This window comes from Ochotona curzoniae, unplaced genomic scaffold, assembly GCF_017591425.1.
Source record: "Ochotona curzoniae isolate NIBS_2020 unplaced genomic scaffold, NIBS_Ocur_1.0 contig_4064, whole genome shotgun sequence".
NCBI classification, from domain to species: Eukaryota; Metazoa; Chordata; class Mammalia; order Lagomorpha; family Ochotonidae; genus Ochotona; species Ochotona curzoniae.
The window spans coordinates 5,664,554-5,691,749 of NW_024466107.1; the positions used below are offsets into that span (position 1 = coordinate 5,664,554).

Genomic DNA, 27,196 nt, shown 5'->3' on the forward strand with positions numbered 1-27,196 from the left:
GAAGGATGTCAGGCCGTCGGCTGCACTGGAAAAGGTGTGTATAAGGAGCCACGTTGTGAGCCAGCCTCGGCTCCTGCCAGGTGCCCTGGCTTCTAGCTGTGTACTTGATACAGAGCCACAGGCTTTGGTAGCAGGTCTGGCATCAGCAGGCGTTAATTGTTGTTTACATTAACCCTCTGTACCATGTCCTCGCTTCCATGAGGAGTGGCCCACCTTGCAGAATCCCCCTGAGTCGATGCACAGCCCAGAGGTAGTTCTCTTTGTGGTCCCCGCTGCCCTTTGAGTCTGAGGGCCTGCTCTCAGTTCCCTTACATTTCCGGTGCCTTAGTGTTACAGTGTCCACATCTCAGGCATCACCCAGCTTGCCTGTTCCTGGGAGAAATTGTCCGCTAGGGGCTGCGAGTGGCAGGAGGGGGGGTGGAGTATGAGGTCTTCCAGTCCTATCCCCTGCTCCCCGCTCCAGTTCCCATTCTGGTGGAGAACACAGGTAAAAGTCACTTGTATGGTCTGACTGTCCCACGTGTCAGAACCCAGGTGGGGACCAAGAAGGTCGCTTTGCAGTCAAAGAAATCGTGAAGTCTACATTATAGCAACATGCACAGAGCAAGAAGACACCGTGAGAAGCCCAGGACCCAGTTTTCTGTGATGACAGGGGTTCCTGGCACACACAGCTAAAGGGCTTTGCCCATCATGGCTGGTAGCAGGTCAGTGGGCAGCTAGTCCTAGAATGATTTCCTCCCTCTCTCACCGTGGAGGGCGGTCCTGCTGCTCTGCCTGCAGTTACTACAGATGCACGGCCGTTAGTTCCTGGGCTGCTGTGTGAGCCACGCGGGAACGGTCAGGGTCAGATTCCCTGGCCATGCGCATGGACCCCGGCAGCAGCAGGGCCAGCTCAGTGTGCTGGTAACTGCAGATCGCGGTGTGTTCTGCGGCCTCGTTGGGGCTGCCACTGCCGTGGATGTGGGGATGTTCTGAGATTTGCCCCATGCCTGTGCAGGGGCTGGTCCCTGAGAGATGGCGGGAGGCTGCCTCAGAGGACCGTGCGAGGCCCTGTCCTTGCTGGCGGAGTGTTCTCGCTTGTCTGCAGCTGCGGAGGAAATACAGAATGCGTTTTGTGACGTGCTGGTCAGCTGCTTGTGCAGGCCCTGGCTTCCCTGCTCGCCTGTGTTGGATTACTGCGTGTCTGCTCCAGTTACGGGCACAGGGAAATTCACAACGAAATAATAATTTGCAGACAGAGCTTGCCTATTAGTTTTCTGGCTTAAATTTCTCATGGTTTACATAAATCGAACCTATCTGTACATGTGTATATTCCTGCATAAACTGAACTATAATCTTACAGTTTTGTAATTCCTCACCATCATTTTCTTTTCTCTGTGAAATGTCTACCTGTTATTTGATGAGAAGTGGGTTCCTATTCGTCTACACATTTTTCTACATTTCCAGAGGAGTTAAAATTATCACCTGGTAACTTTTTATTACTTTTAAGAGTAAGAAAGTCTGATTCTGAACCTCATATGTTTTTGCCCATAATTCTATCCCTGCAGCAAAAAGAGAAACGAAAAAAAAAAAAAAAACCCACGGGTCATTTAGCCTCTAACTCTTGTACGTAAGCAACCTTTTAGAAAGATTTAATCGCACTCGTATGTCTGTTCAGGATGCCTCAATTCATGAAGTGCATATTTTTAAAAAATGATAAACCAATGCTTTTAAAGTCATCTTCTCTAGGGAAAAAAAAAAAAGCTTCCCCCAACGCTCATCCAATTCCAGCCGCTCGCTTGGGCGGCGCGGTGCGGCTTGCTGCTCTGCGTTTGTCTTCCTCACACAATGGGAATGCAGTCTTCTCCGTCAAACAGCATGTGCTGAAAACAGCTATCTTGACAAAGCCAAGTTTTTATATCGGCCCTTTAAAATTTCAACAGAATTTAAACATTATTTAGATAAAGCGGTCCTGTGACAGCGCCGCCCCTCCAAGGCGCCCGGGCCACCCACGGTGTGGAGACCCCCGGCGTGCCACCCAGGGAGCCCGCGGGGAGGTTTTCATCTTTGCTTAGTGTACAGTCACCAGACCAGATAACCCAGAGACGAGTTGGTTTTTTTTTTTTTTTTTACAAGCAGCCATCAAACAACCGAGAACAGTTTATCCCCTTTTCTTCCCTCCCCCTTCTCTGTGGCTAATTAAAAATAATTCACAAACTGCGAAGTTGCAACCTTTTTTTCCCTTTGTGCACAGCACATCCTGCTGTAAGAGTCTGAAGTCCTTTAGGTGAGGGAACCTAACGGAATGTCAAGTTCAGAAATAATTTCACAGGCATGAATCAGTTTCAGAAAGTTTTTGTTTTTTTTTTTTAATGACACTGTGCGAAAGTTCTGTCATTTAAAATGGTGTGTGTAATTTCCATAAAAGAGATAATTCCGCCAGGAAACGGGGACCAGTTTTAAAATGTTTCTTGTGAACAGCTCCGCCTGGAAACTGTCTTCCTGGTTTCATTACTCAGTGCTGTGTGTGACTGCGTTTGCCGGACTTCGCTAACGCACGTGTGTGCGGACACCCGGGCGTGTGTGTTTTACCTTCATAGAAGTAACCGAAGGGCCTGGAACAGCTGTAAAATTTAGAAGAGCAGCAAAAATCCTGGCTCACATTACAGAATTCATTTGGGCGTGGAAATATGGGTCACTGTTATAATTGGATACCGCTCTCAACATATGAAAAGACTTAGGCAAAATGGAAATCTTTGAGCAAACTTCGTAAACCTCTCCAATATAGCTTAACAACAACAACAAAAAAATGGTTTTAATGCACAGCTACAAGAGCGACACTAACATGCATTTTGTGGTGTCCAGTTCCACGTTTTCTGATCAGAATCAGCCTTCAACCCCGTTTCTCCGTCTCCTCCGCAAACAGGAGCGAGCGACACCGCGGACGCGCTCTTCCAGGAGGTGCTGGGCCGGAAGGACAAGGCGGATTCCACCAGGAACGCCCTCAACGTGCTGCAGCGGTTCAAGTTCCTGTTCAACCTGCCCCTGAGCATCGAGAGGAACATCCAGAAGGTAGGGCGCGTGGCCGTCCTCACTGTCTCCCAAAGACACCCTCACGCTGCCTTTTTTTAACCCCTTTATTTTGCTTTGCTGGCAGTCTCCCGAAAATGTTTCTTTCTTTTTCCAGGGTGATTACGATGTGGTTATTAACGACTATGAAAAGGCCAAATCACTCTTTGGGAAAACGGAGGTGCAAGTTTTCAAGAAATGTAAGATGAGCTTCTCCCTGCCCCCCACAGAGAGCGTGTGGGGTGTCTGCCGGTCCCCCACAGTGGGGCGAACCAGGTGTTCCCCGTGTTGCTGTGGGCAGCTGCAGAGCCGTGGCTTCCTAAGGGGCCTCCCGCCTGTGCCCTGGCCACCGGCAGCCGCCACCGGCCATGCTATGCTGTCACTTTTTGTTGGAAAGAATCAGCAGTGGATGGATGTATTCTGATACGTGTTAAATGCTTCCTTTGCAGAAAGGCCAGCATATTTCCAAATTGTAGCCTGACTTGAAGCCAAGCTCAGTACTTTCAGCCATCATTGCTCATGCCAGAGTTAACAAAAACTTAAGAAATGCTTAACCTGCCGCTTGGTGCAGCCTGATGAGCTCGGAGGAAATCTCACAGGGCCATGTTGAATTAAAGAAAAAAAAAAACATGAGGGCTCAGAAAACTTCTTTTTTCTCTCACTGTGGTAAACTTTCCGTGCAGTGAGATGCAGAGACCTGACCCGTCACAGGTCAGTGAGCTTGACGAATGTGCCCGCCCACGGCCCCCTCCTCGAAGGGGGCTCCGGGCCTGCAGGAGGGCCCCTTCCCTCTCCTCCGTCAGCCTCACCCCCAGAACAGCGCAGGTCTGTGTCTTTTGTTTTGTTGTCTTAATTCCCTTTGTTTATTTCTTTTTACCTAGACTACGCTGAGGTAGAAACGCGGATCGAAGCTTTGAGGGAATTACTGCTGGAGAAGTTGCTCGAGACGCCATCAACACTGCATGACCAGAAGCGTTACATCAGGTAGAAGCCCTGCGTTGTAGGGTGCTGGTCCGCGCCTGCGGGAGCCCGGAAGTGAGTTGTAGGGTGCTGGCCCGCGCCTGCGGGAGCCCGGAAGCTGCGTTGTAGGGTGCTGGCCCGCACCTGCGGGAGCCAGAAGCTGCGTTGTAGGATGCTGGCCTGCACCTGCGGGAGCCAGAAGCTGCGTTGTAGGATGCTGGCCTGCACCTGCGGGAGCCAGAAGCTGCGTTGTAGGATGCTGGCCTGCACCTGCGGGAGCCGGAAGCTGCGTTGTAGGGTGCTGGCCTGCACCTGCGGGAGCCGGAAGCTGCATTGTAGGATGCTGGCCTGCACCTGCGGGAGCCCGGAAGTGAGTTGTAGGGTGCTGGCCTGCACCTGCGGGAGCCGGAAGCTGCGTTGTAGGGTGCTGGCCTGCACCTGCGGGAGCCGGAAGCTGCGTTGTAGGGTGTAGGAGTGATGGGAGCAATGAGAAGCAGGGGAGACAGAGGGCTGCTGGTGTGAATCCTGCTGTACCCTAGTGAATGTGAGAGCACTCTTTATATTTATTTGTTTTAGAGATGTGTTTTACTTGTTTCAAAGAAAGAGATGCAGAGCAAGAGAGAAAGAGAGAGACATATTCCATCTGCTTGTTCACTCTCCACAGGGCTGCAATGGCCATAGCTGAGGTATTCCAAAGTCAGGAGCCAGGGGCTTCCTGCAGGTCTTGCACATGGGTGCAGGGGCCCAAGCATTTGAGCTGTCCTCTGCTGCTTTCCCAGGCTGTAAGCAGGGAGCTGGATGGGGCGTGCAGCAGTCCCATCTGGGGTGCCAGCACTGCTGGTGGTAGCTCTTCCCACTAAGCCGCACTTCCAGATCCCCGAGTCTCTCACACCATGGGTTTGGTGGGCACCTTGCTCCTGCCTGGTGGGGGAAGTCCGCTCCATGCCCTGCAGAGCCCCACAGGCTGTTGCTGCTGTTTTAAATGTAACACTCTTTCTCTTGTTAGTGAGTTATCAGTTCTGGGGATCCTCAGTGGTACTAGCCCATGGCATACGTGCTCATTCGGTGGTGGCTGTCCCCTGGGTGACCCCTGACAGTGAACCCCAAGTGTGCAACAGGTTGTGGCCCTGAGATCGTCTGTGGTATAGTCCCTGAGGGGACGTACCTGTGCCCCTCCTGGGGTCCTGGCCGTGATGGATGGGCAGTGCCATGGGAGTGAGCGCCCTCGTCTGGGCATCGCCCGTGAAGAGAGCTGGTGGACACTGCCAAGCAGATGTGCAGTGCCTGGCCTAGGCATGGCATTCTGTGTGTTGGTCACTCCCATGGCCACCTATGAGCAGCACCCCCACCGCACAGGTGCAGGGGCCCAGAGGTACACCTGAGGGGCCTGTGCAACCCCCATCCCATCCTGTCTTTTTAAAGGGGAAGCCATAAAAATGTCAATAATACTTTGTGTATTGTTTTAAATCATATCATTTCTGATGCTTTGAGAACTGAGTGAGTCTGTTACCATTTTAAGTTTAAATTCTTAGACATTGGAGGGTAGAAAAGTAAAAGCAATTGCAGTGCTGTTCAGTGCCCGTTCTCCCCAGCCCCAATTCTAACCGGGGGCTGCAAGCAGCATCCAGTGGCCCCCGCTGCCCCAACTCCTGTCCTCCCTAGCTGGGTGTGCCGCTGTGACCTGGTGAGAGCCACGTCAGAACATGGCGAGACACTTCTTCCATTTTTACATTTTTGAATATCGAGTCTATGTTTGTCATAGTTCACGTTCCTTCCCTTGTCCCGCTCTACTCCCTCCACTAAGCCTTTTTTGTTTCTTTTTGAAGTGCTCTTTGATTTTTGAGAGAAATAGCCATCACCTTCTGAACAAAGATCTCTGAAATGAATCTGGTGGGCTTGAAGCTGTGGGGTCCAGAGAAGAGACCCAGGCCCCATAAGGCCTGAGAGCTTTCGCCGTGGGAAACCGTGATGTGCTGCTCCAAGACTGTGGGAGAGGAGCTTTGTGAAGACACAGCACAGGGTGCAGGCTGAGAATGGAGTGGGTAGACCACAGGGCCCCAGCAGGAGCCCGTCAGTGAGCTGTCCCTGTGACCAGGGTGCAGAGGCAGTGGCTAAGCCACTGGGCCACGGGGAGCAGCCCTGTCAGTGACCTATCCCTGTGACCAGGGAGCAGGGGCAGTGGCTAAGCCACAGATCCTGGGGCAGCAGGAGCCCGTCAGTGAGCTGTCCCTGTGAGCAGGGAGCAGGGGCAGTGGCTAAGCCACCGGGCCATGGACAGTAACCCATCAGTGGCTAAGCCACCGGGCCATGGACAGTAACCCGTCAGTGGCTAAGCCACCGGGCCATGGACAGTAACCCATCAGTGGCTAAGCCACCGGGCCATGGACAGTAACCCGTCAGTGGCTAAGCCACCGGGCCATGGACAGTAACCCGTCAGTGGCTAAGCCACCGGGCCATGGACAGTAACCCGTCAGTGGCTAAGCCACCGGGCCATGGACAGTAACCCGTCAGTGGCTAAGCCACCGGGCCATGGACAGTAACCCGTCAGTGGCTAAGCCACCGGGCCATGGACAGTAACCCGTCAGTGGCTAAGCCACCGGGCCATGGACAGTAACCCGTCAGTGGCTAAGCCACCGGGCCATGGACAGTAACCTGTCAGTGGCTAAGCCACAGGGCCACGGGCAGCAGCCTGTCACAGACCTGTCCCTGTGACCGGGGTGCGAGGGAGCAGCCTCCTTAGAGCAGTCCTGTTTTTTCTGTAGCAGTACAGACTGTGTAAGGGACAGGGCTGGGGAAGTAGTGCAGAAGGCTCTGGAAGCAGGGCCAGCCTGGGTGGTGGGGCTGAGCTGCAGCATCCGCCGAGAGCGAGGAAGAGAGGCCCTGTGTGACACTCGTGTGCCATGTCACAGAGGAAAACCTGCACACTGTGTGAGGGGAGGCATTAGCCCAATTTAGGAAGTTTTGTTCTTTTAAATTAATCAATTTATTTTTTATTCGAGGGGCAGAGTTAGAGACAGAAGGAGAGATGGAGAAGAGAGAGAGAGCTCTTCCATCCGCTGCTTCACTGCCCGAATGACTGTAATGGCAGGGGCTAAGTCAAGCTGATATGAGGCCAGGAGCCTTCTTGATGCTCCCACGTGGGTGCAGGGTCCCAAGGCTTTGGGCCGTCCTACGCTGCTTTTCCAGGCCACAAGCAGGGAGATAGATGGGAAGTAGAGCAGCCACCCACATGAAACCAGCACCCACATGAGAAGGCTCAATGTGCTATGCCATGGCCCCCAGGCCAGGCTGGGTGTGTGTGCTGGGTCGGGACGCTCCTGCCAGCATGCAGGACGCCTCTCTGGAGTGATGATCTGCCCTCTAATCAACCGGCCTTTCAGGGCGCAGCCCGGGGCAGTGGGAGCCCTGACTGATGCGGCCCTCGGGGACCGTAGCCCACTGCCCCCTTCTCTCAGAAATGAGGTCCCCTTGCCAGCTTGTGAAGGGTCCAATTTTTTCCCAGCAGTTTGCTTGCTGCCACCTTGCTGGACAGTGAGCTGCAGGCTGGGGCAGTCTGGATGCTGAGGCTTCGCTCCGCACTGGAGGACGGACGGAGTGGGGCCACCGTGCCGCCCTGGGGGATGAGGTCCTGTGACCACCATGGCACAGAGCGCTTACCCCCCAAAGCAAAAGGAGGCTGACAGAACCATCCGGGACACTGTGCTTTTTTTCTTTTCATCATGGTGGTTGCGGGGAGTTGGTTTTGGTTGTCGGAGCTGGCATGTTTTGTGAAGGGAGAGGGCAAAATCTCGAATGGTGTTTGACAAAAAAATTTCAACTAAAGTGTAGTTGATTGTCTACTATAAAGTATATTTGAATTCATGAATCAAGACTTCACATTGTCTTAAGAACCAATGAAAGCCGTCCACTGTACACTGCATTTTCTAGAGAAACATTTTCTCAATCATTTATTTGCGAAAGAAAACCTGGCATTTAGCTCCTTACAAAATATAGTGTCACACTGCCATCTAGTGGCAGGCTTTCATATGCAACAGGAATTTTAAAAAAACACTCTTGAAATTTATGTTCACCCACTGTGCACTGCCGGGTTCCACCTGTGTTTAATAATGCAGCTCTGAAATATGTGGGAATATTGTGAGCCAGATGTGCAGAGAAAGAAGCGTTCTCCCCAGGTCGATAAGACCACAGATTGCCTTTTTACACAGAGCTAACGAGAGATAAAAACCTTCTCAGTTTACTCTTATTTATCATCGTCATATGAAAAGAGGTTTTAACATATTTTCTTGGGAACTAAGTACTGAAGACTGATGTGGACAAGTGCCTTACTTCATCGATAATTTAATTTTCTTTAGGTAATGATTTTTTTTTCTGAAACTGCCAACATTTGTTTCTCATCCATGCTTTCAGCCGAAAGAGCGTGCCCTTGTCAACCTTGGATTTACCTTTGCAGGTATCTGTGCGACCTCCACGCGCCCGGCGACCCGGCCTGGCAGTGCATCGGGGCGCAGCACCGCTGGATCCTGCAGCTCATGCACGGCTGTAGGGAGGGCTACGTGAAGGACCTGAGAGGCAAGTGCTGTGGGCGCGGCGTGTGGCCCTGGGTGGGCACCATTGTCCCTGAGGGAACCCTGGTCTTGTCTCCCCATGCACAGACCTCGTTGGGGTTTGCTTTTGGGGAAGGCTTCGTCTGAGCCGGGAACTGGCAGGGACCCAAGAGTTAGGGTTCCAGGCAGACTACAGCCTGAGAAGAGGGGCCGCCTGTGCGAAGGCCCCAGGGACGAGGCAGTGGACTCAGGGTTCGGGGAGGGGGATGATGGGCGGAGCTGCAGCGTTGGCAGGCAGGCAGGCAGGCAGGCTCCCTGACTCACCAGACATGGGCGTGTTTCGGGGCCGTCAGGTGCTCGGGCACAGTGGTCAGCACTGCAGACAGTGGTGCAGGAGGCAGACATGTGGCTGACCCCAGACACTGTGCAGCACACTCCTGGCGGAGGCCACAGGTGTCCCGGGCACTGCCTCAGCTCTTAGCCCCAGCCCCGGGCCGGAGCCGACGTCGGGAAGCAGCATGTCCTCTGTGTACTTACTTTATGTTTTCAAGCATGGTGCATCTGAAAGAATGAGAGAGTGATCCTCCAGCTGGTTCATTCCTCCAGTGCCCATGGCTACAGGGGTAGGATGAGGCATCCGGATCTGGGTCCCTCTCTCGTGGGGGGCAGGAAGCCAAGAACATGAACCATGCCCCTGCTGCCTCCCCAGGCGCTGGCTCAGGAGCACCAGGGGAGGTGACATGCATCCCAGGTGTCCCAAGAGGGCACAGTCAGAAGCCTGCCTCTCGGGGTGATCTGCATGCCACTCTGTATCTACCCCCCGCCCTGTCCATGCCAGAGACCCAGAACCCAGAGCTGATGACCGGAGAGTGCCAGGGACTGGGCTGCAGCCTGGAGGCCAGCAGCCTCCTGGGAGCATCACACACATACGGAGGTGTTGTGATTGTGAAAATAGTTAGGAAGCTGATGTGAATGTGACGAGAGAAGGGCCGGGGCCGGGGGGATAGCAGGGCACAGGAAGCATCCTGAAACAATGGCGGACAGCAGTGGAGAAGGGCTCCCAACCTCACAGGAGGGGGAGAGGTTTGATGGCAACTCCTGCCTGCACTCATCAGCACCTGTAACACAGCCTGCAGGAGGACCGTGGACCATGTGTGAATTTCTGGGCCACGTGTCACTGAGGAAGACAACCTGCAGCCTCTCAAGCTGGAAAGACTCAAGGGAACTTGAGGTTATCTGCCTCCTGTATCCACGGTGTTCCATCAGCGTGGGCTGGCGTTGCCCATGTGTCCCTCATGGGTCCCTCCCCGGCTCCTCGCTGCCTGTGGTCGCCATGTGCTGGCTTCGCAGCGCTGAGAAGTGGTGGCCCTGGCCTGACTGTGGCTGGAGGGGGCTCTCCCAGCAGCGTGCGGGGATCCTGTGTGAGGTCGTGCAGGGCGTGGGAAGCGGCCCGGCTCATCAGTGACAAGCCCTGCCTGGCGTTGCTTTGGTTAGTTGTTCTTTTCACTGAGCAAACGAAAACCTCACTCGGCTCCGAGTCCCGGACCCGTTTCTGGAGATTTTGTTAGGACGGTTCCGTGTGGCTGTTGCTTAGTCAGCCGATCACAGGGGGAGTAGCAGTGCCTTTGACCCTAAATACCTCAGTCGGGCGGTGGAACTAGGGCGTAAGCGGCCGTTGCTTCATTTTGGAGAACCGCAGTCAGACTGAAAAACCAGGAGGGTAACCCTGGTTCAGCACGCAGCAGCTGCTGCCGAATGCGGCACTGGGCGGACTGCGTGGAGGCCGAGGCACCGCGGGAGGTGAAGGGGAAACATCCTTGGAGGACCCAGGAGGGATGTGGCATGTCGGGGGAGGCCCACTCTTTGCCCATCAGCTCTGGGGACACACGGGGCGCCAGGGACTGTGCACCCTCATATCCTGTACTTCATCGTCTGGTCACGCCCCTCCTGCTGAGCACTGCCCGAGCACCTGCTGCTGGCCGGAAGGCCCTGGGTTCCCAGGGGGAGTTACAGAGCTGCAGGCAGGGAGTTGCAGGTCCACAGGCAGGGAAGGGGAGCCCTAGCTCCCCCTGGCTAGTGTCTCTACTTTGGATATGAGCCCTGGGAAAGTGAGATGCTCGTCATTTTAAGTAAACCAGAGCTCTGAGCTGCAGACACTGTCCTATGAAATAAAATATAGTTTTACGCAGATTGAGATCAATATTTGTGGTGGGAGGAGAATCCATGATGTCTTTTTAAGTAAAGCTGGCCTTTCTGTATGAATCTAATTAACATAGGAATATATTTTTTTAGTCTTTGCGCAGTGGATGTGGGGGAGGAATGTTAATTGTATTTAGTCTGGTGCTCTGGGGAGAGGATTCTGCAAGTGAAGCGGTGACGGGTTTCCGAGGCGGCCGTCCTGCGCACGCTGCTGCCTTTCTACCACAAAGGTGATTTTGTCCATGAGGCTGTGGGCAGCCAGAAGTGGCCGTCCCTGGGAGCCCGGCGCCAGGCCACGGGGCGGCCGCCCATGAGGTACCCAGCACGTGGTGCTGCTCTGGGCCTGCAGCGTGTCTGGTCCGCCCAGCACGGTCCTCATGGTCCTTGGGGCACAGTGCCACGGCCTGGTTGCAAACTCTTGGTTCTTCTAAGGGGAAGAAAAGCCAGTGGGTGAGGTGGGATGGTGTGAAAAGAACAAGGTTGAAACCCAAGTTTTCTAAAAGGGCCATCTTGAAAGCGGATGTGTGTGATAACCCACGAGCTGGGTGGTTGCCTGTTCCCTGTTCCCCAATCTGGCTGCGAGCCTCCTTCTGCCCTTCCCCTCTGGAGCAGGCAGCCCCTGTCGTGAGCTGTTGCACGCTGTGGAGCTTGACCACCGGTAAAGAGGTGACCTCTGACTTCCAAAGATTGCACAGGAACTCGTGGTCCACAATTAGCCCGTGTCTTGCAGGTTTCCTGCCCGGCCCCCCTAACCCCACTTGGGGACAATCTCTATTCTCTAACAGGGTGGTCTTTCCGAAGGCGGTTTTTGCCTTTGTCCTGAAAGTGAGTTTAACTCTTAAAAAACTCTGCTGGATCTTCCAAGTAACCAGAGGGAAAAGGAGCCAGCCTGTCCCTGGAGCCCGTTTGTTCCTCTCCTCCAGCAAAAACTTAACCTAGGAGCCTCCGAAAGGGGACCTCCTGGCACCGGGGCAAAAGAGGAGACGTTTGGGATAGGAGCCCTAAGCCACAAATTCTTTGAGAAAGACTGGCATGCAGCAGAGGGAAATGGTTGGCCCAGGCCACGGGTACTGTTTGAAACACGTGAAAGACAGTTACACGCCAGCAGTTTGTTCCCGATCATCAGAGAGATGATCTTTTATAGGAAGCAAATTGTTAAGAATAGAAGCTATGCTAAATATTTATCCCGTTAATAATTTCACACATGCAGCAGATTGTTAGTTACTGGCAAGGAGGAAAAATATTTATGCTTCTCCAAGGACTTCCAGAAATAAAAAGGCCATGTTTTCAACTCAGGTTCAGAAACAGCCTTCCTAGAGTATATGATAATTTACCTACCATCTTGGGAATTTGTGTAACTCCTATCTTGTCTTGATATGTAACAATACAACTGTGGCCTTCACACACACATTTTTACATGGAAATGGCTCTTAGGTGGTGGGGCAGAGATCTGATTCTTGCGTTACCACAATATAGGATTGCTCTGGCTTCCCACTGCTGCCTGATTAAGTTGCAGCCTTCAGGAAGTTGTCAGCAGGTTCATTTAAGTTCCACAAAACTTGTCAAAAGTTTCTTTCCACCATTAAAAGGACAAGCCAGGGTGTTTTATACATCGAGTAACTCTGACCGTTAAATTTCAGTTTTTACTCTGGAGTCCCGACAGTGACCTGTGTTATGGGAGGTGCCCTTCCGGGCATTCAGACGACCACCTTCTGGGTGTTGATCATGCTTTACGGGAGGTAGGGGGGTGTCGCACAGAAAAGGGCAGGATGGATGCTGCGTGTGCGTGGGACGGGCGGCTGCGCTCCGGCTTCTCCCTGTATCAGTGGAGCACGTCCCGGGAGGGGGCTTGGAAGCTGAACTGGCCACTGTCCGCCAGCTTAGGAAGGAAGGGGACACCCCCGGATGTGAGGCTGTGCCTGCTACAGGGGGTTGTTGCGGCAGAGCCTCTGACAAACTGGCAGGATTTGATTCACCTGCCTTGGGATTCGGCCACCATCGAGGCATGTGCAAGGGGGACGACTGGGAAGTCCCAGTTGATGATTAAAACCCAGATTACGTGCCCTTCCGCAAAACAGATGTCTCATTTTCCTTTCTCTCTCATCCCTCCTTTTCTTTTTTTTTTTTTTTTGTCTTCCTAGAAAGAAAGGGGAAAAAAATCCCTCAATCCACAAGTTCGATCTTAAACGCATCCGGCATTCCGACAGAGAGTGTCCGCTGTCCGCTGCGAGCCCTGTGCGTTTCTGACCGGCAGTGCGTGCACAGCTGCAGGGTTTTTAAATTTCATTTGAAAAGATGATTTTAATCCCCTCCAAGTTCAAATTAAGACGGGTAACTAAGGCCAGTCATTTACGCAGGGCTTCTGTTGCTTGTCTGTTGTCTAGGACTTAAGGATTGGACTAACCTGCGGGGGCCACGCGTGGCTGCTGGCCGGCCCAGCGTGGACTGTCGGGGGGCTGCATGAAGATCTCTGACAGTTTCTTCTGTCTCAGGACAGGTTCTGCTCAACCTTCCGTGAACGCGCCGTCTTGCTCAGCTCAGGCAGGCCAGAGGGCCCAGGCGTGGAGGCCTCCGGGCTCTGTCCTCCCCTGGGCTCACTGTGTGTCAGGGAGGACTGCGTGCAGCTGGGAGGCCATTGCATCGTCTAAACCCATCTCTGCTTAACAGAACATTTAAAAAGTAAACTGACCAGAAAGGTAGAGCACGCGTGGACTGCCAGCGTTTCTGTATAATTACAGAATACTGCTCTTACAACTGTCTCAATGGGACATCTGCTATTTTTGTTTTATTTATTTATTTTGTTTATTTATTTATTTGTTTGTTTTAAGTGTGTTTTCTCTCAGTAAGAATCTAGGTGGGGTGCTGAGGGGCAGGGGTGAGCAGAAGGCATAAATGGTGATGTTTGGGGTAACCACTTGTCCAGCTTGGCTGCCCACGTGGGTGTTAGGCCATCAGTGCTTGCTCAGGGGTCACTCCGTGAATGCTTTTATGATGCATTCTCTTTCCTGGAACTGTAATTATGAGTGACATATCGGAGGTGTGCCTTGGAGCCTGTGCCCAAGCAGAGTGGGAAGGAGCAAACAGGGGTGTCCGGGTACAGCCCTCTCACTTTAGTCTGGGTTTCAGTGTTACGGGCTCCATAAATCTGCTGAAAGTAACTGAAAACCGTAGTACCTGTTGACCGTGCATGGTGGAAAGGTAGGGTGGATTGGCCCTGGGTGGCACCGTAGTGTTATCTCCCTTCCCGCCTCCCCTTCCCTTCATCTCCCTCTAGGTCTGCAGGGGTCGGGAGCCAGCTGGAGCCCGCCGCCCGTGTTTGGTCAATAAGCAGCTGTGGGTGGTCGCGGACAAGGCCCCTGCTGTTCACAGGCAAAGGCGTTCAGGGGTGCTGCCAAGCGGCAACTCCGGGGCCGCAGCCGAACAGGGAGTGCGTGGAGGCTGGGAACACAGAGGGGCCTCCTCGCCTGGTGCCGCCTGGTGCTGCCCGGGTGGTGCGTCCCCACGCAGGGACGGCCTGCCAACCTGACTCGGCTATGACCTAGGGAGGTTTCCTGCAAGTCCCAGCTAACAGGAGTCCTCCTCCTTGCCCGTGTTTTATTTTTATAGATTGCTGGGCTTCAGCATGTTGTCACAAGCCCAAGGTCTCAGGCCTGAGCAGCGACTGTGAAGCTGGGGTGCTTGTATCTGCAGACAGCCCCGAGGTGCTGCACACACAGCAGCACCCAGCACTGGCCCTGGGACCACACACAGCAGCACCCAGCACTGGCCCTGGGACCTGTCGAGCAAACTGTGCAGCACTCGCTGATTTCCTTTGATGAGTCTCAGGCTTGGGTTCTGGGAAGTGACCAGGACTGCATCATTAGTGGCTTTGTTGTCCGTGTATCTGCAGCTTCTGAAAATGAATTTCCCATCTCTTCACCTTTATTGAAATGAAATTCCTGTTCTATGTTTATTATCGTATTCCAAAAAAAAATTTTTTCCCAGTTTTGGCTTGTTGGTGATTTGTTAAGCATGCCTGCGCACTCACAGAAGGAAAAACATCCCTGTTGAAAGTGCTCATTGCAGCTGCGGCAGAAGGTGCTTAACTGGAGGAGGAACATTCTGGCCCTCGGTGCTCCGGAATGAGAGGGCTGACTTATGTGTGTGCGTGAAGCTGTGCCCTGAGCACGCTGGCTGTCCCGTCTGTGGTGTGTGCCTGTGTGTGTGCCTGAAGCTGTGCCCTGAGCGTGCTGGCTGTCCTGTCTGTGGTGTGTGCCTGTGTGTAGGTGAAGCTGTGCCCTGAGCGTGCTGGCTGTCCTGTCTGTGGTGTGTGCCTGTGTGTGGGTGAAGCTGTGCCCTGAGCGTGCTGGCTGTCCCGTCTGTGGCGTGTGCCTGTGTGTGTGCCTGAAGCTGTGCCCTGAGCGTGCTGGCTGTCCCGTCTGTGGTGTGTGCCTGTGTGTGGGTGAAGCTGTGCCCTGAGCGTGCTGGCTGTCCCGTCTGTGGTGTGTGCCTGTGTGTGGGTGAAGCTGTGCCCTGAGCGTGCTGGCTGTCCCGTCTGTGGTGTGTGCCTGTGTGTGTGCCTGAAGCTGTGACCTGAGCGTGCTGGCTGTCCCGTCTGTGGTGTGTGCCTGTGTGTGTGCCTGAAGCTGTGACCTGAGCGTGCTGGCTGTCCTGTCTGTGGTGTGTGCCTGTGTGTGGGTGAAGCTGTGCCCTGAGCGTGCTGGCTGTCCTGTCTGTGGTGTGTGCCTGTGTGTGGGTGAAGCTGTGCCCTGAGCGTGCTGGCTGTCCCGTCTGTGGTGTGTGCCTGTGTGTGTGCCTGAAGCTGTGCCCTGAGCGTGCTGGCTGTCCCGTCTGTGACACACAGTACCAAGTTCTTATCAACACTTCCCTTTTGCAGCTTTTTTTTTTTTTGCTTTTGGTGTTTTTGTGATGCACTTTTATTCTCAGGCAGAATTTCTGCATCTCCTTGATATGTGGAGGGAAACTTTTTAAATGCATCTTGATTATCAAACAAAACAAACCAAAAGCCAAAAACACTGAATTGTAGTAGCGTGAGCAGCAGATGAATTTTTGAACTCAATGTATCCATCCTTTCCTTTTCAGCTGGCCTTTTTATGTCAGATGTAACCTTCTGGATGTGTTTCTAATGCTAAAAGGAGGCAGGCTTCCTTTGTAAACACATCAGGAAACTCTAATTTTGCTGTCAGTTTCCTCAATTCTGCAATTAAAAGCCATCGTGACTAACACAGATTTAAAAGGAAAATATCACCAGTCATGAAAACTCCGACATAGTATGTCCTCTTTACCTACTGGAAAATAAAAAAGAACTAATATGTGAATACGTGTTTCTTACGTTTTGGTATTTTTTCTGGCACATGTTTTTTGTGTTTTGCTTAAAACATGCTGGGTCTCTCTGCTCTCCCAAACCCTTACGGAGTAACAGGGCATTAAAAGTATATCAGGTTCTACGGTTCTTTGATGTAGATCATAAGCAGTCTGACTCACATTGATTATTGGGTCATTGCTTACATCACAGCATCTTATTGCATGTGATACAGGCTGACTTCAGGTTGAAATAATATTACAATTTACAGGTGCTATTTTTTAGAGTGACATCATTTCATCTTTAATTAAGGCAGACATGTGGTATCTATCCTTTTGGGATTGGCTCATTTCTCTTAGCATAATGGTTTTCAGTTGGACCCATTTGGACAGAAAGAACTGCGTTTCAGTTTTTTTTGTTTTTTTTTTTTTTAATAGCTGAGTAGTATTCCATGGAGTAGATGAACCATAGCTTTCTTATCCAATCTTCTATTGATGGGCATTTCGGTTGCTTCCAAGTTTTTGCAGTTACTGATTGTGCTGCTATGAACATGGGGCGCATGTCTGACAGGCTGGGAATAAGTGTTCAAAGCTAGTTTGAGAAAAAATATCTCCAGTGGAAATGCCCTTCTGTGAAGAAGCGTGGAATTGCGGAACAGGAAGTAGTCTCGGTGACACAGGATGCAAAATGTGCAGAGTTGGAACTGCAGCCATCTCACCTCTCGATGTCTCTTACAGGTAACCCCGGGCCGCACAGCCCCATGCTGGACCCCGAAACCGATGCCCGCCCCTCCTTGGCACTGGCCCACCTCGCCCAGACGGCATCACTCAAGAGGGGCAGCAGCTTCCAGTCTGGGCGGGATGACAGTGAGTGTCCCCCGCCCCCACTCCCGCCGGGCTCCCCACCTGATCTCTGTCGCGTGTGCTCCTGTGGTTTGTTGGGCACGGCACAGTTCCATTCTGGCTAGCCGTGCTGCCAGCCTGCGGCTCTCCGCTTGTCATGTGACCACACATTGATTGAAGCCACTTGGTCCCTTCTCTGGGACGGCTCTTACAGACCTGCTGGACCCTAGGTTACCCTGTAGATGACACAGGCTGTGTTCGTTTCCACTCCACTTGTCATGATAGACTCAGTCACTGAACCTCCACTGTTCTTGCAACTATGTGTTCCTATGATCTATCCAGAAGGCAGAGTGAAGCAGACAGAATTCCTAAGGCAGAGCTCCCACGTGGATGGCAGGAAGCACCTGGGTTCTCCAGTCTGGTACACCGGCACCCCAAGCATTGTTGCACCCAGTAACCCACTCGCCTGCCCCAAGCTCCAGCTTTCCTGATTTTTTTCTTTTTAGATTTTTTTGTAAAGATTTATGGATTTTTATTTGAAAGGCAGATGTACGCAAAGAGAAGGAGAGACAGAGATCTTCCATCCACTGGTTTACTCCCCCAATGGCCATAATGGCTGGAGCTGGGCCAGTCTGAAGCCAGGAGCCTCCTCTGATTGTGGCACGTGAGTGCAGGGTCCCAAGGCCTCGTGCCTGCCTTCTGCTGCTTTCCCAGGCCATGCACAGGGAGCTGGGGCAGAAGTGGAGCAGCCAGGACTCAATCATGTACAGGATGCCAGTGCTGCAGGTGGAGGCTTAGCAAGATTTACCACTGCACCATTCCTGTCACCCCCTTAAAAAAACAAAATCCAGTGTATATGCTGAGGCTTCCGGGAAGTGTGCTTGCTGCCGTCCTTGGATCTGTTGCTGTTGGGGGATGCTCTCTCCCCGGGTCCCCGTTATATGGTTCAGGGGGCTTGTTTGCTGTTTTCCCCAGCGTGGCTGTGTCCCAGACACCGTGGCTGCTCAATGCCAGGTGTCTTGCCTTTGCTTGTCTTCCTTTGGAGAATCAGGGCTTTTTTCTGTTTCCCCTGGCAGCTCGGTTACTACCAGGACATTGCCAGGGCCCGCTGGTGAGCTTCACCAACAGCAGTTCTAGAATAACTTCTCTCCTAGGGACCCTCAGCCTTGTCTTAGCACCACTTCCCTGCCACCTCTGCCATCCAGAAACTGTCCAAAGGGAGACAGCACACGAGTCCCCTGCCTTGGGCGCCTCCGCCAGGCCCTGCCCAGTGCTGTCTGGGTCCGTAAACAGCTGTCGGGTAGTTCTTTGTACTTGTCTGACTGTGTGGTGCTTATTCCTGCACGGTGGGAAACAAGTCAGAGTGAATCAACTTTAATTTCTCCACATAATTACCTGAAATGGGAATGTACAGAAGGATGGTTTGCAGTGAACGGAAAGTGCAGAGGAAGTGCAGAGAGCCCCTTCTGCACCTGCCTGTCAGAGCAGCACTAAGGAGCCTGCATTCTTAGCCTGTCTCCTCCAGAGGAACACGGCGTGTTTCCACCCAACCCCTCAACCCGTTCCTTTCATTGCTCTTGGGATGAAACAGCTCCTGATATTGTCTGATCGATCAGTGATAAGTCACGGGGGCCTGTAACTTGGACACAGTGGGTTCTGCAGGAAAGAAAAATCCAGATTCATTCTTCCCATTGGAGCGATGTGAATGTGGAAGACCTAGATTCAGAACGAAGGTGGTAAGGAATATTCTCATAAGATACACATGTACATGCTCAGCCTTGGTAACAGGAGCAGCACCAAGAGCTGCCCACGGGCCAGAAGGCTCTCTGCCCAGCCCCGTGGCGATTGAGCACCGGCGTGTCCGGCGTCCACAGGCCCTGGGCCCAGCGGGGTCGGCCGGTGGCAGGGTGTAGGAGCTGTGCTGGCCAGGCCACTGCGCTCAGACTGCACACGCCCATGGAGCTGCTGTCAGGGACCGTGCGGAGGGCTTTGCAGGTGGCACACTGTGTTTCTGCCCGTAGTTATCATCTACAGTAAGTCCTAGAGTGCCAGTGAATTGATGAGCTTACCAACAGAAAAGCTGCCTTGGCTTGGTCATTTTTTACAGTTTTTTTTAAAAAAAAAATTATTTTCAGTCTGAAAAGTTAGTGTCCCTTCCCTTTGGAAATGGAGAGCGGTGTCTGTGCTGGACCTCTCGGGAGGCCCATTCTGTGTGTGGAGTACATGCAGGGGCAGATGTGGCGTTATAGATGTTGTAGAGCCCACGTGTGGATGCGGAGTGTGGATGTGCCATCCTTCCGTGCTGACTGGTCCAGTCTCCACGGCTCTTGTAAGCACCCGAGCACAGGAGGTGCAGAACCAGTGGACCTCAGACTGTCGTCCTGGGCTTCCCTGTGCGGTCCAGCTGTGCCAGCCCCAGGGCGCTGGAGGTACTGGGCCAAACAGGCCGAGCTGGCGTTGCGCTGCAAGACCACAGACAAGCCTTCTCAGAGTTCTTTGTTCTTTTCTCCCCCTTAGCCTGGAGATACAAAACTCCCCACAGGGTGGCGTTTGTTGAAAAGTTGACCAAGCTTGTGTTAAGTCAGCTGCCCAACTTCTGGAAGCTCTGGATTTCCTATGTTAATGGAAGCCTCTTCAGCGAGGTGAGTATCTGAACCTGGCCCTAGGGGGAGCTAAGTCATTGTGGATTTCTAGGGTCGAAGCTGTAAGGTTGGGAGGGAGGGAGGGAGGCACCGATTTAAAGAACCGCATGATCCAGTGCTGATAGCAAGTGTCACTTAAGATTAATTTAAAAATTAATTTTGTGTGTTGTTGTTTGTTTTAAGAAAGTCTCTAGCATTGAGTAAGCTTAGGAGCTTGGACAAGTACCTCAACTTCTGGAACTCAATTTCCTCATCTCTGAGAATAGTAAAACAGGAAGGGTACCTGTCTTGAACAGGTGGTAAGATTAACTGGTCAATTATAGAAGAAAGAAAACTTAAGTACTGTCAGTGTGGCGCACGTCAGATCCGGTGATGGCTGCACTGCTGTGTGGTGAGCCGCACGCACGGCAGACGGATGCAGTAGTCACAGTTTGTACGCAGGTGCCCAAGTGTGTTTTTGTCTTATTTTTTAAATTAGCCTTTGCATGTTCATGAGTTACCTGTTTTCTTAATATTTTGGTCATCATTGGTAGCACAGAAAGTGTGAAAAGAAGGGGACGACTTTGGAGTTTGTGTGTAGTAAAAAAGAATCAGACTCATTATTTATTTTAATTAATTTGTTTCTGAACCAGACAGACACAGCTGTCATAAATGGTTCACGCCCCAAATGTCCGCCACAACTGGGGCTGGATCAAGCCAAAGTCAGAAGACAGAAACCCCATCAAGGCCTCCTGTGGCATCACCTGCTGGTTTCCGGGGCGCACACTAGCAGGGAGCTAGAACGAGAATTGGCCTTAACTGGGCACCCCTTTGTGGAATGCAGATGTCCCAGGCAGCAGCTTAACCACCACTGAATGTCCACCCCAGGGCTTATCACTTGATAGTCTCGGGTGCGGTGCTCCCTGGAAGGTGTACAGTTCCCGGGACGCGCTGGTGGACCCGAGTGCCTGCTGTCTTAAGCTGCGTCAAGGGTCGCCCCGTCAGGTTCAAGCAGCGGAGGCTGGGAGGAGCTGGGTCTATCTGTGGGATAAGCTCGTTCTTGCCGCCTTTGGACTCAGCAGTGCAGAAAGCAGTCATGGGAAGAACCAAAGCTGCTCCTGAATGTTTGCTCTCATGGTTTAAGACCCTTTCCTCCTCTCTCCTCCTTGGAGGAAGGAAGTTACAAGTCTGGGTCCCTCCAGGCTTGCTGACCATGAACATGAATTGATGCTGGGATTGGAGAAATCATATTGGATCCTGGATTATTTTCTTTCATCTAGTTTAATTCTTTGTCCACATTTTATTTTTCATTGTAACCTACCAGATTCCTAGGTCCTCATTGGTTGCTTATGTTCTTGTTCGTACAGACAGGCTTTCTAACCCATAAACATTTACTTAGTGCAAAAGGAGAAGCAGCATGTAGAAGGAGCCTCTTGACTGGGACTTAGCAGTACATTATTGGTTTTTTTTTGTTGTTGTTGTTGTTTTTTTGAGATTCAACAGCATAGGAACTACCATGTACTTTACAGGTGAACCTTCCAGTAGCAAAGCATTCACTTTCTTCCTTTCTTTCTGCATCACTTGATTAGGCACAAATAGCCCACCACCCCTCCCCCAGGCACGGCATAGAGGAAGTGATGAATGTCCTGTGGAGTCTGGCTGGGCTGAAGTCCCTGGTGTTCTTGGGGCTCTGCCTCTGTGAGTGTGTTGTCAGCTAAGCCACATTCCCACGAAGCTCAGCCCGGGACGGTTGTGCAGCGTGCAGTGCTGAGAGCAGCTCCAGGCTGGGGAGGGGTGTGGAGCTCTCGGTGCTTCGGGCAGTCTCCAGAGCCGATAGCTGCACTGCACGCATGGTCCCTGCTTAGAAACTCTCACCCTGTGCCCCTGGACCCAGCGAGCTCCTAGACTTCCTCCAAGCACCATGCACAGTTTACCAGAAGCATCCATTGTGTAGCCCTCCTCCGCTGTGACCTCCGTACCCTCCTGCCCTCTTCCACATAGCTGGCTTGAGAACTCATGAATTGACCTAAGCCGAGTGCTTAGAGCAGTTATGTCTAACGTAATTGGAAGTTAGGTTGGTTCTCGTTGTTTGTAATTACTGCATGAAACCTCATCAGCTTGGCTCATGATGGGTCTTCATTGGACAAAAATTTGGAAGCATCAATATATACTAGACTGATGAACTGGTGCAGCAGATTGGTAAACTCAATTGAAGAATTAGTCCCTTAGGAAGTTGATTTAAACCATATTTTTTCCTAGTCGATTATTTCTCTTTGATGTACTACTTATATGTTGCCCACGATGCAAGGATATATCAACTGCCTTACCTTGAGTCTTCTTTAAGATTTAATTTTCTTGAAAGCAGAGCTGCACACAGACTTAGACAGACAGAAAGACACCTTCCATCTGTTGGTCCACTTGCTAAATGGCTGCAATAGCCAAAGTTAGGTCAGGCCGGAGCCAGGAGCCAGGAGCTTCGTCCTGGTCTCCCACATGGGTGCGGGGGCCCAAAGACTGCTAGGGCAGGCCAGAGCCAGGAGCTTCGTCCTGGTCTCCCACATGGGTGTAGGATCCCAAGGACTTGGGCCATCTTCTGCTACTTTTCCCAGGCTGTCCGCAGGGAGCTGGATGGGAAGTGGAGCAGCCGGGACTCCAGTTGGCAGGCCTGTGGGATGCAGATGTCACAAGCAGTGGACCTGCTGGGCCACAATACTGATCCCATCTTCAGTCTCTTTTGTATCATTAGAAGCACTGAGAATTTTTGAATAGGGACATTTCAGTGAAAAAGAGACTTTTCCTTCATTACAAATTCGTATGTAGTTGTGACTAAAAAAAAATGTATGAAATAGTTGGTTATAGTCGAAAAAGAAAAGCCTTCAGAATTCATGTTCAGCACTTCTGTTGAAATGAAAAAGCAATTTTTTTGGATATGCTTTTCAACTTAGCTGATAGGTTTGCAGTAGCGGTTATAGTTTATTACAATTCATTCTGTAGACTCAGGCATGCTTTTAAACTGTTTACCCTCCACTGCAAATCTAGAAAGGCTTGAAGGAAAGTGGAGGGAGTGGAGGTGGATATGAGGAAAGTGGGTGACAGACCGCCACTATCAACTTGTGAATGAAACTCAGAAACTAATTACATTAATGCTAGGAAAGTTTGGGGTTTTCTGATAGCTGATATTTCATCTCATACAATAAACATTTACAATATTTTAACACAGTTTTCTCACAATTTTTTTTTTTTTGCTATAGAACTATTTTGCCTTATTAATAATCCATCCGTTAAAGACTTAGGTGAAGTTTCCAACAGCTTAAAAAATATTGGTTTTTCAACATATGTGAATCAAAACAGTGAAATCTAGCCGTTGGTCTTACCACAAAGTAGTTTTGGTCTGCGTGTGCAGGAAAGACTTAAGGTTTTTAGTTAACGAAATGGTTAATAATAGGCCAAGATCTTATCTCTAGCTACAATTTTAAAGACAGGGCACTTCTGGATGAAAATCTAAAGCATCCAAATAATGGTTAAGCACTCGGAATCAGCATCTTTGAAAGACATGTAATTTGTAGAGTGTAAAGTGAAAGGTCCTGTATGTTCCAGAATTAGCTTTTCTTTTAAAAACAGGATGAGTCTTAAGTTAGTCATTCTGGTGGCGGTGTCCCCGTCCCCATCTGATCACAGGAATAAGTGACTGTTGGCTGATGAACACTGGCAGGGACTGTCCAGGGAGAGTGTTTCCTGTACCCTTCCACCTGCTTCTCACATGCACGGAGGCGCTCTGTGACACACTGCACAACTCCCAGCTCTCCAGCAGGGGGCGTCGCTCAGTCGTGAGCATCGGCTTGATGGTGAGGTTGTTTTGAGCCTTGTTTTGTTTTTATTTCTCCCAGAAAGTTGAGACTTTTTTTTTTTATTATTATTCTGTAAAGTAGACACACAGACACCAAGTCAGAGACATTTAGACAGAGATTTTCCAGGCATGGGCTCACTCTCCGAATGTTTGCCGACAGCCGGGGTGGGACCAGGCTGGTCAGGAGCCTGGAACTCCCCTGTGGCCAGCCACGTGCGTGGCAGGGACCCGCGTGCTGGAGGCATCACCAGCGGCCTTTGCGGTGCTGCGTTGGACAGAAGCTGGAACCAGAGGCAGACTTGAGCTCCGCTTCCCTGGTGAGACTTGTGGGTGTCCCCAGTGACATCAGAGCCACCAAGCCAAGCATGTGTCCCCAATAGAAGGCTGCTTTATGATACAGCGGTGGTCTTTATTATTATTATTATTATTTAGAACAATTTCTCCTAGCAGCTGACTATGAACTGTGCCTACACAGTCCCACTCTGTACCAAGTTCAGGTGCCGCTGGAGCTGTCATTAGGGGAGGTGTGTGCGGTTCTGAGCTGCCACATTGGTTACCCCAGAGTGTGCCAGGCCCCTACACGGCTGCGGTTTCCCAGAGAAGCAGAGCCACTGGGATGTGTGTGCACGCACACGCACATATATACACGTGATTGTGTATATAACATACACGCTTGCACACACACATGCACAGAGATGCCATGTACACACACATTTACTGCAGGGAATGGACTCGTGTGACCGTCTGCAGGCTGGAGACCCAGAAGAGCTGGTCCCAGCGCCTGTGCCGACGCCTGAAGAAGGTTCCTCGTTTGCACTCATGTCGGAGGCAGGAGAAAGCCAGGTCGGCCACCCCAGGGCTGGCCCATCCACCTGGCGTCACTGTCATAGTCTTGAAGGGTCTCTAACCAGCAATAAGGGTTTAAATTTGTAAAAGATTTTCATATTGTTTCTATTTGAAAGACAGAGTCAGAGAAGAGAGAAAGCAAGGAGAGTGAGTCTCACCTCTGCTGACTTGCTCCCCAGATGGCTGCTGCCATCAAGGTTGGGTCAGACCGTAGCCAGGAGTCTGAAACTCCCCGTGGGTCTCCCTTGTGCCTGCAGGTGGAGGATGAGCCTACTGTGCTAGGGTGCCGGCCCCCACTTTGCATAATTATGTTACTGCTTTTTTATTTTGAAAGTTTATTTAACTTGCCTTTTGGGGGGTCATTTTAAATAAAATACAGGTTTTAGAAAATTTGTTAATGAAAGCTGAAATTCAATGGGATATGCTTCTTGTAACCTTCCCTGCATTTCTTTAAGTAGAAAGAAAAATATCAGGAGAGTATGAGTTACAGCGGTAAACAGGTGGAGGATTAATTTAGGAACATGTATTAAGTTCTGTCCTAAATTACAGTGTAAAATTCCTATAAGAAAAGCAGTGGCTTACAATTAATATATACATATACATATATATATGTACATATATATACATATATACAGTGGCAGTTTAAACACATGTAGTCACATGTACCACAAGATTGGAATAGATGCCTTAATATGACCACATCAATATTCAAGTTTGCGCTTTTATTATCTCTGCTAGAGAATGTGGGTTTGATATTTGATTGTTAACCCTAGGGCTTGTTGCTGAAAATGGCATTGGAAATTTAATTACCAAACTGCTTTCAATTTAGGATCATTTAAGGGAATTACAGCTCACGTTTTTCAAAGTATAAATGGGCTTTCTGCTGTCATTAGATTTCCCGGCGTTAACACAGATTATTACTTAAGCATTCCTTTTCATCAAGCTGAAGTCACGATTCATGCCCTCTTTGTGGACACCTGGCGAAGCCCTCCTTGTTTTCGCAACTTTCCAAACTACGGCCAATGCGTATTATTTCTGTCTTTCGCTCTTTTAGACTGCCGAGAAGTCAGGCCAGATTGAACGAGCCAAGAATGTGAGGCAGAGACAAGGCGAGTTCAAGGTAAGTGGAGGGTGCTGGCTGTGCTGAGGCTGAATAGCCGAGCCTGGTGCCTCGGAGAGGGAAGAGCCTCCCTCGGTCACGGGCTGGAGGCTGCCAGTCCCAGAGTCCTTGACCGTGGCAGAAGATGCGAAGAGGGCTGGGGGGCAGAGGGTCCCCCTGCAGCGGTGGCTCAGCCCCCAGGAGAACAACCCAGGGCCCAGCAACATTGCTTCAGTCTCCCCGAGGCCTCCCGGAGCAGCGCTGCCCTCCAGGGCTGTGGCTAGAGCTAGAGAGTCCTTTTCACAATGTGGGGTTTTTTTTTTCTCACCTGAAGCTCTGGCGGGGCCTTCCCGCTAAAGCGTGTTGCTCACACATGACCGTGGGGTTGGTTGTCTGCTGAATGACGCTGTAACATGTGGTCCCCCTCATTCTTCCCCATGGCTGACTAGAAAATGATCCAGGAGGTGATGCAGTCCCTGGTGAAGCTGATCCGCGGGGCTCTGCTGCCGCTCAGCATCCGGGAAGCGGAGGCCCGGCAGTACGGAGGCTGGGAGCTCAAGGCCGAGCTGTCAGGCCAGTGGCTGGCTCACGTCATCCAGACGCTGAGGTAGGGGTGCACGCAGGCCTGGTAAGGGAGAGGGGTGGGGCGCGGGGAGCGGGATGTACCGTGCATTATTTTTTCCCTTTTGGAAAAATAATAATAATAAAAACCATTACTCAGTTATGGGATATTATTAGCACAGTCAACAAAGCTGACATCAAGCCACGCCCTTAGCCGCTCTGGAGCTTGTGTGGGATGGGCCTGTCACAGCATGCCTCCATCACTGACGGCAATGCCACCAGCCTTACAGGCTCTCGCTGTCCGTGGCCTGACGCCATGGCAGGAGGGGCTGTGTGAACACCCTGGACTCACGTGCGCCTGTTGTGTCTCCCTCCCCAAGGCTGACCTATGAGTCCCTGGCTGCCCTCGAAATCCCCAATGACATGCTGCAGAACATCCAGGACCTCGTCCTGGACCTGCGCGTGCGGTGCGTGAAAATCACCTTGCAGCACACGGCCGAAGGTGCGTGGGGGCCGAAGGTGCATGGGGGGCTGCGGGCAGCAGGTGCGTGGGGGCCGCGGGTGGCAGGTGTGTGGGGGGCAGCCGGTGCGCAGCAGTTGGTGCAGTAGGCTGTCACCTTCTCAGCTTCCAAATCCTGGAGGGTTTTTTTTTTTCTTTAAAGAGAGGTGGTCACTCGGGGAACTGTGCATACCCTACCTTAGCTCTAGCTGCTGAACAGGCCCACCTGCCCGCATTAACTGCCGCTCTCCCTCAAATTTTGAAGATCATTTGAACTCAGCTGAGATTCAGGATTGAGTGAAAAATTTAAGATGTGTATACTTTGGCCTACAGTGGGTCATAACTAGAAATGTCAAATATGAGATGGATATTCACGCACACTGGTACACAGAGTATTATTTCAGGTTTGAGAATGTATATTTTGTAAGTTTAATTTAGAAAAAGATCAGTGTAAAGTCAGAGTGAGACTGTTGGAAGTGGTGCTACCGGTGGTGGCAGTTTTTGATGAGTCACGTTGTCTTTAGACTTTGAAAAGTTTCCAGGGTTTCTCTCTGTAGAATCATAGAAAGAACAAATACCGCTTTTACTAAGAAGTAGCCCTTTTGGCTGTTACAACAGTCGAGCATTTTTAGAACTGGCTCTCACCAGCCAGTGCTCTGGCAGATGTCCTGTGTACAAGGTGTAAGTGGAGAGGGGGGAGCCAGTTGGGGAATGTCACATTGGTCACCACTCCCAGGCTCCCGAGAGCTGGGCCAGGCTGCGGAGCTGGAGGGCAAGCAGCTGCGGTGCCTGCAGCCCCGGAGGGCCCGTGATGCTGCAATTAGGAAC

At 51.4% G+C, this 27,196-nt stretch overlaps 1 protein-coding gene across 2 annotated transcripts in view; it reads left to right on the forward strand.

The window, feature by feature from the left end:
* EXOC2 (exocyst complex component 2) overlaps window positions 1-27,196 on the forward strand; it is a 170,084-nt gene that overhangs the window by 78,766 nt on the left and 64,122 nt on the right. For both annotated transcript variants that reach the window (XM_040984107.1, XM_040984106.1), the window contains exons 8-16: window positions 2,906-3,051; window positions 3,167-3,248; window positions 3,930-4,032; window positions 8,459-8,577; window positions 16,791-16,919; window positions 19,413-19,537; window positions 25,264-25,329; window positions 25,758-25,915; window positions 26,250-26,371. In XM_040984107.1, the coding sequence (XP_040840041.1) occupies window positions 2,906-3,051; window positions 3,167-3,248; window positions 3,930-4,032; window positions 8,459-8,577; window positions 16,791-16,919; window positions 19,413-19,537; window positions 25,264-25,329; window positions 25,758-25,915; window positions 26,250-26,371 (1,050 nt within the window). The remainder of the gene's footprint in view (window positions 1-2,905; window positions 3,052-3,166; window positions 3,249-3,929; window positions 4,033-8,458; window positions 8,578-16,790; window positions 16,920-19,412; window positions 19,538-25,263; window positions 25,330-25,757; window positions 25,916-26,249; window positions 26,372-27,196) is intronic.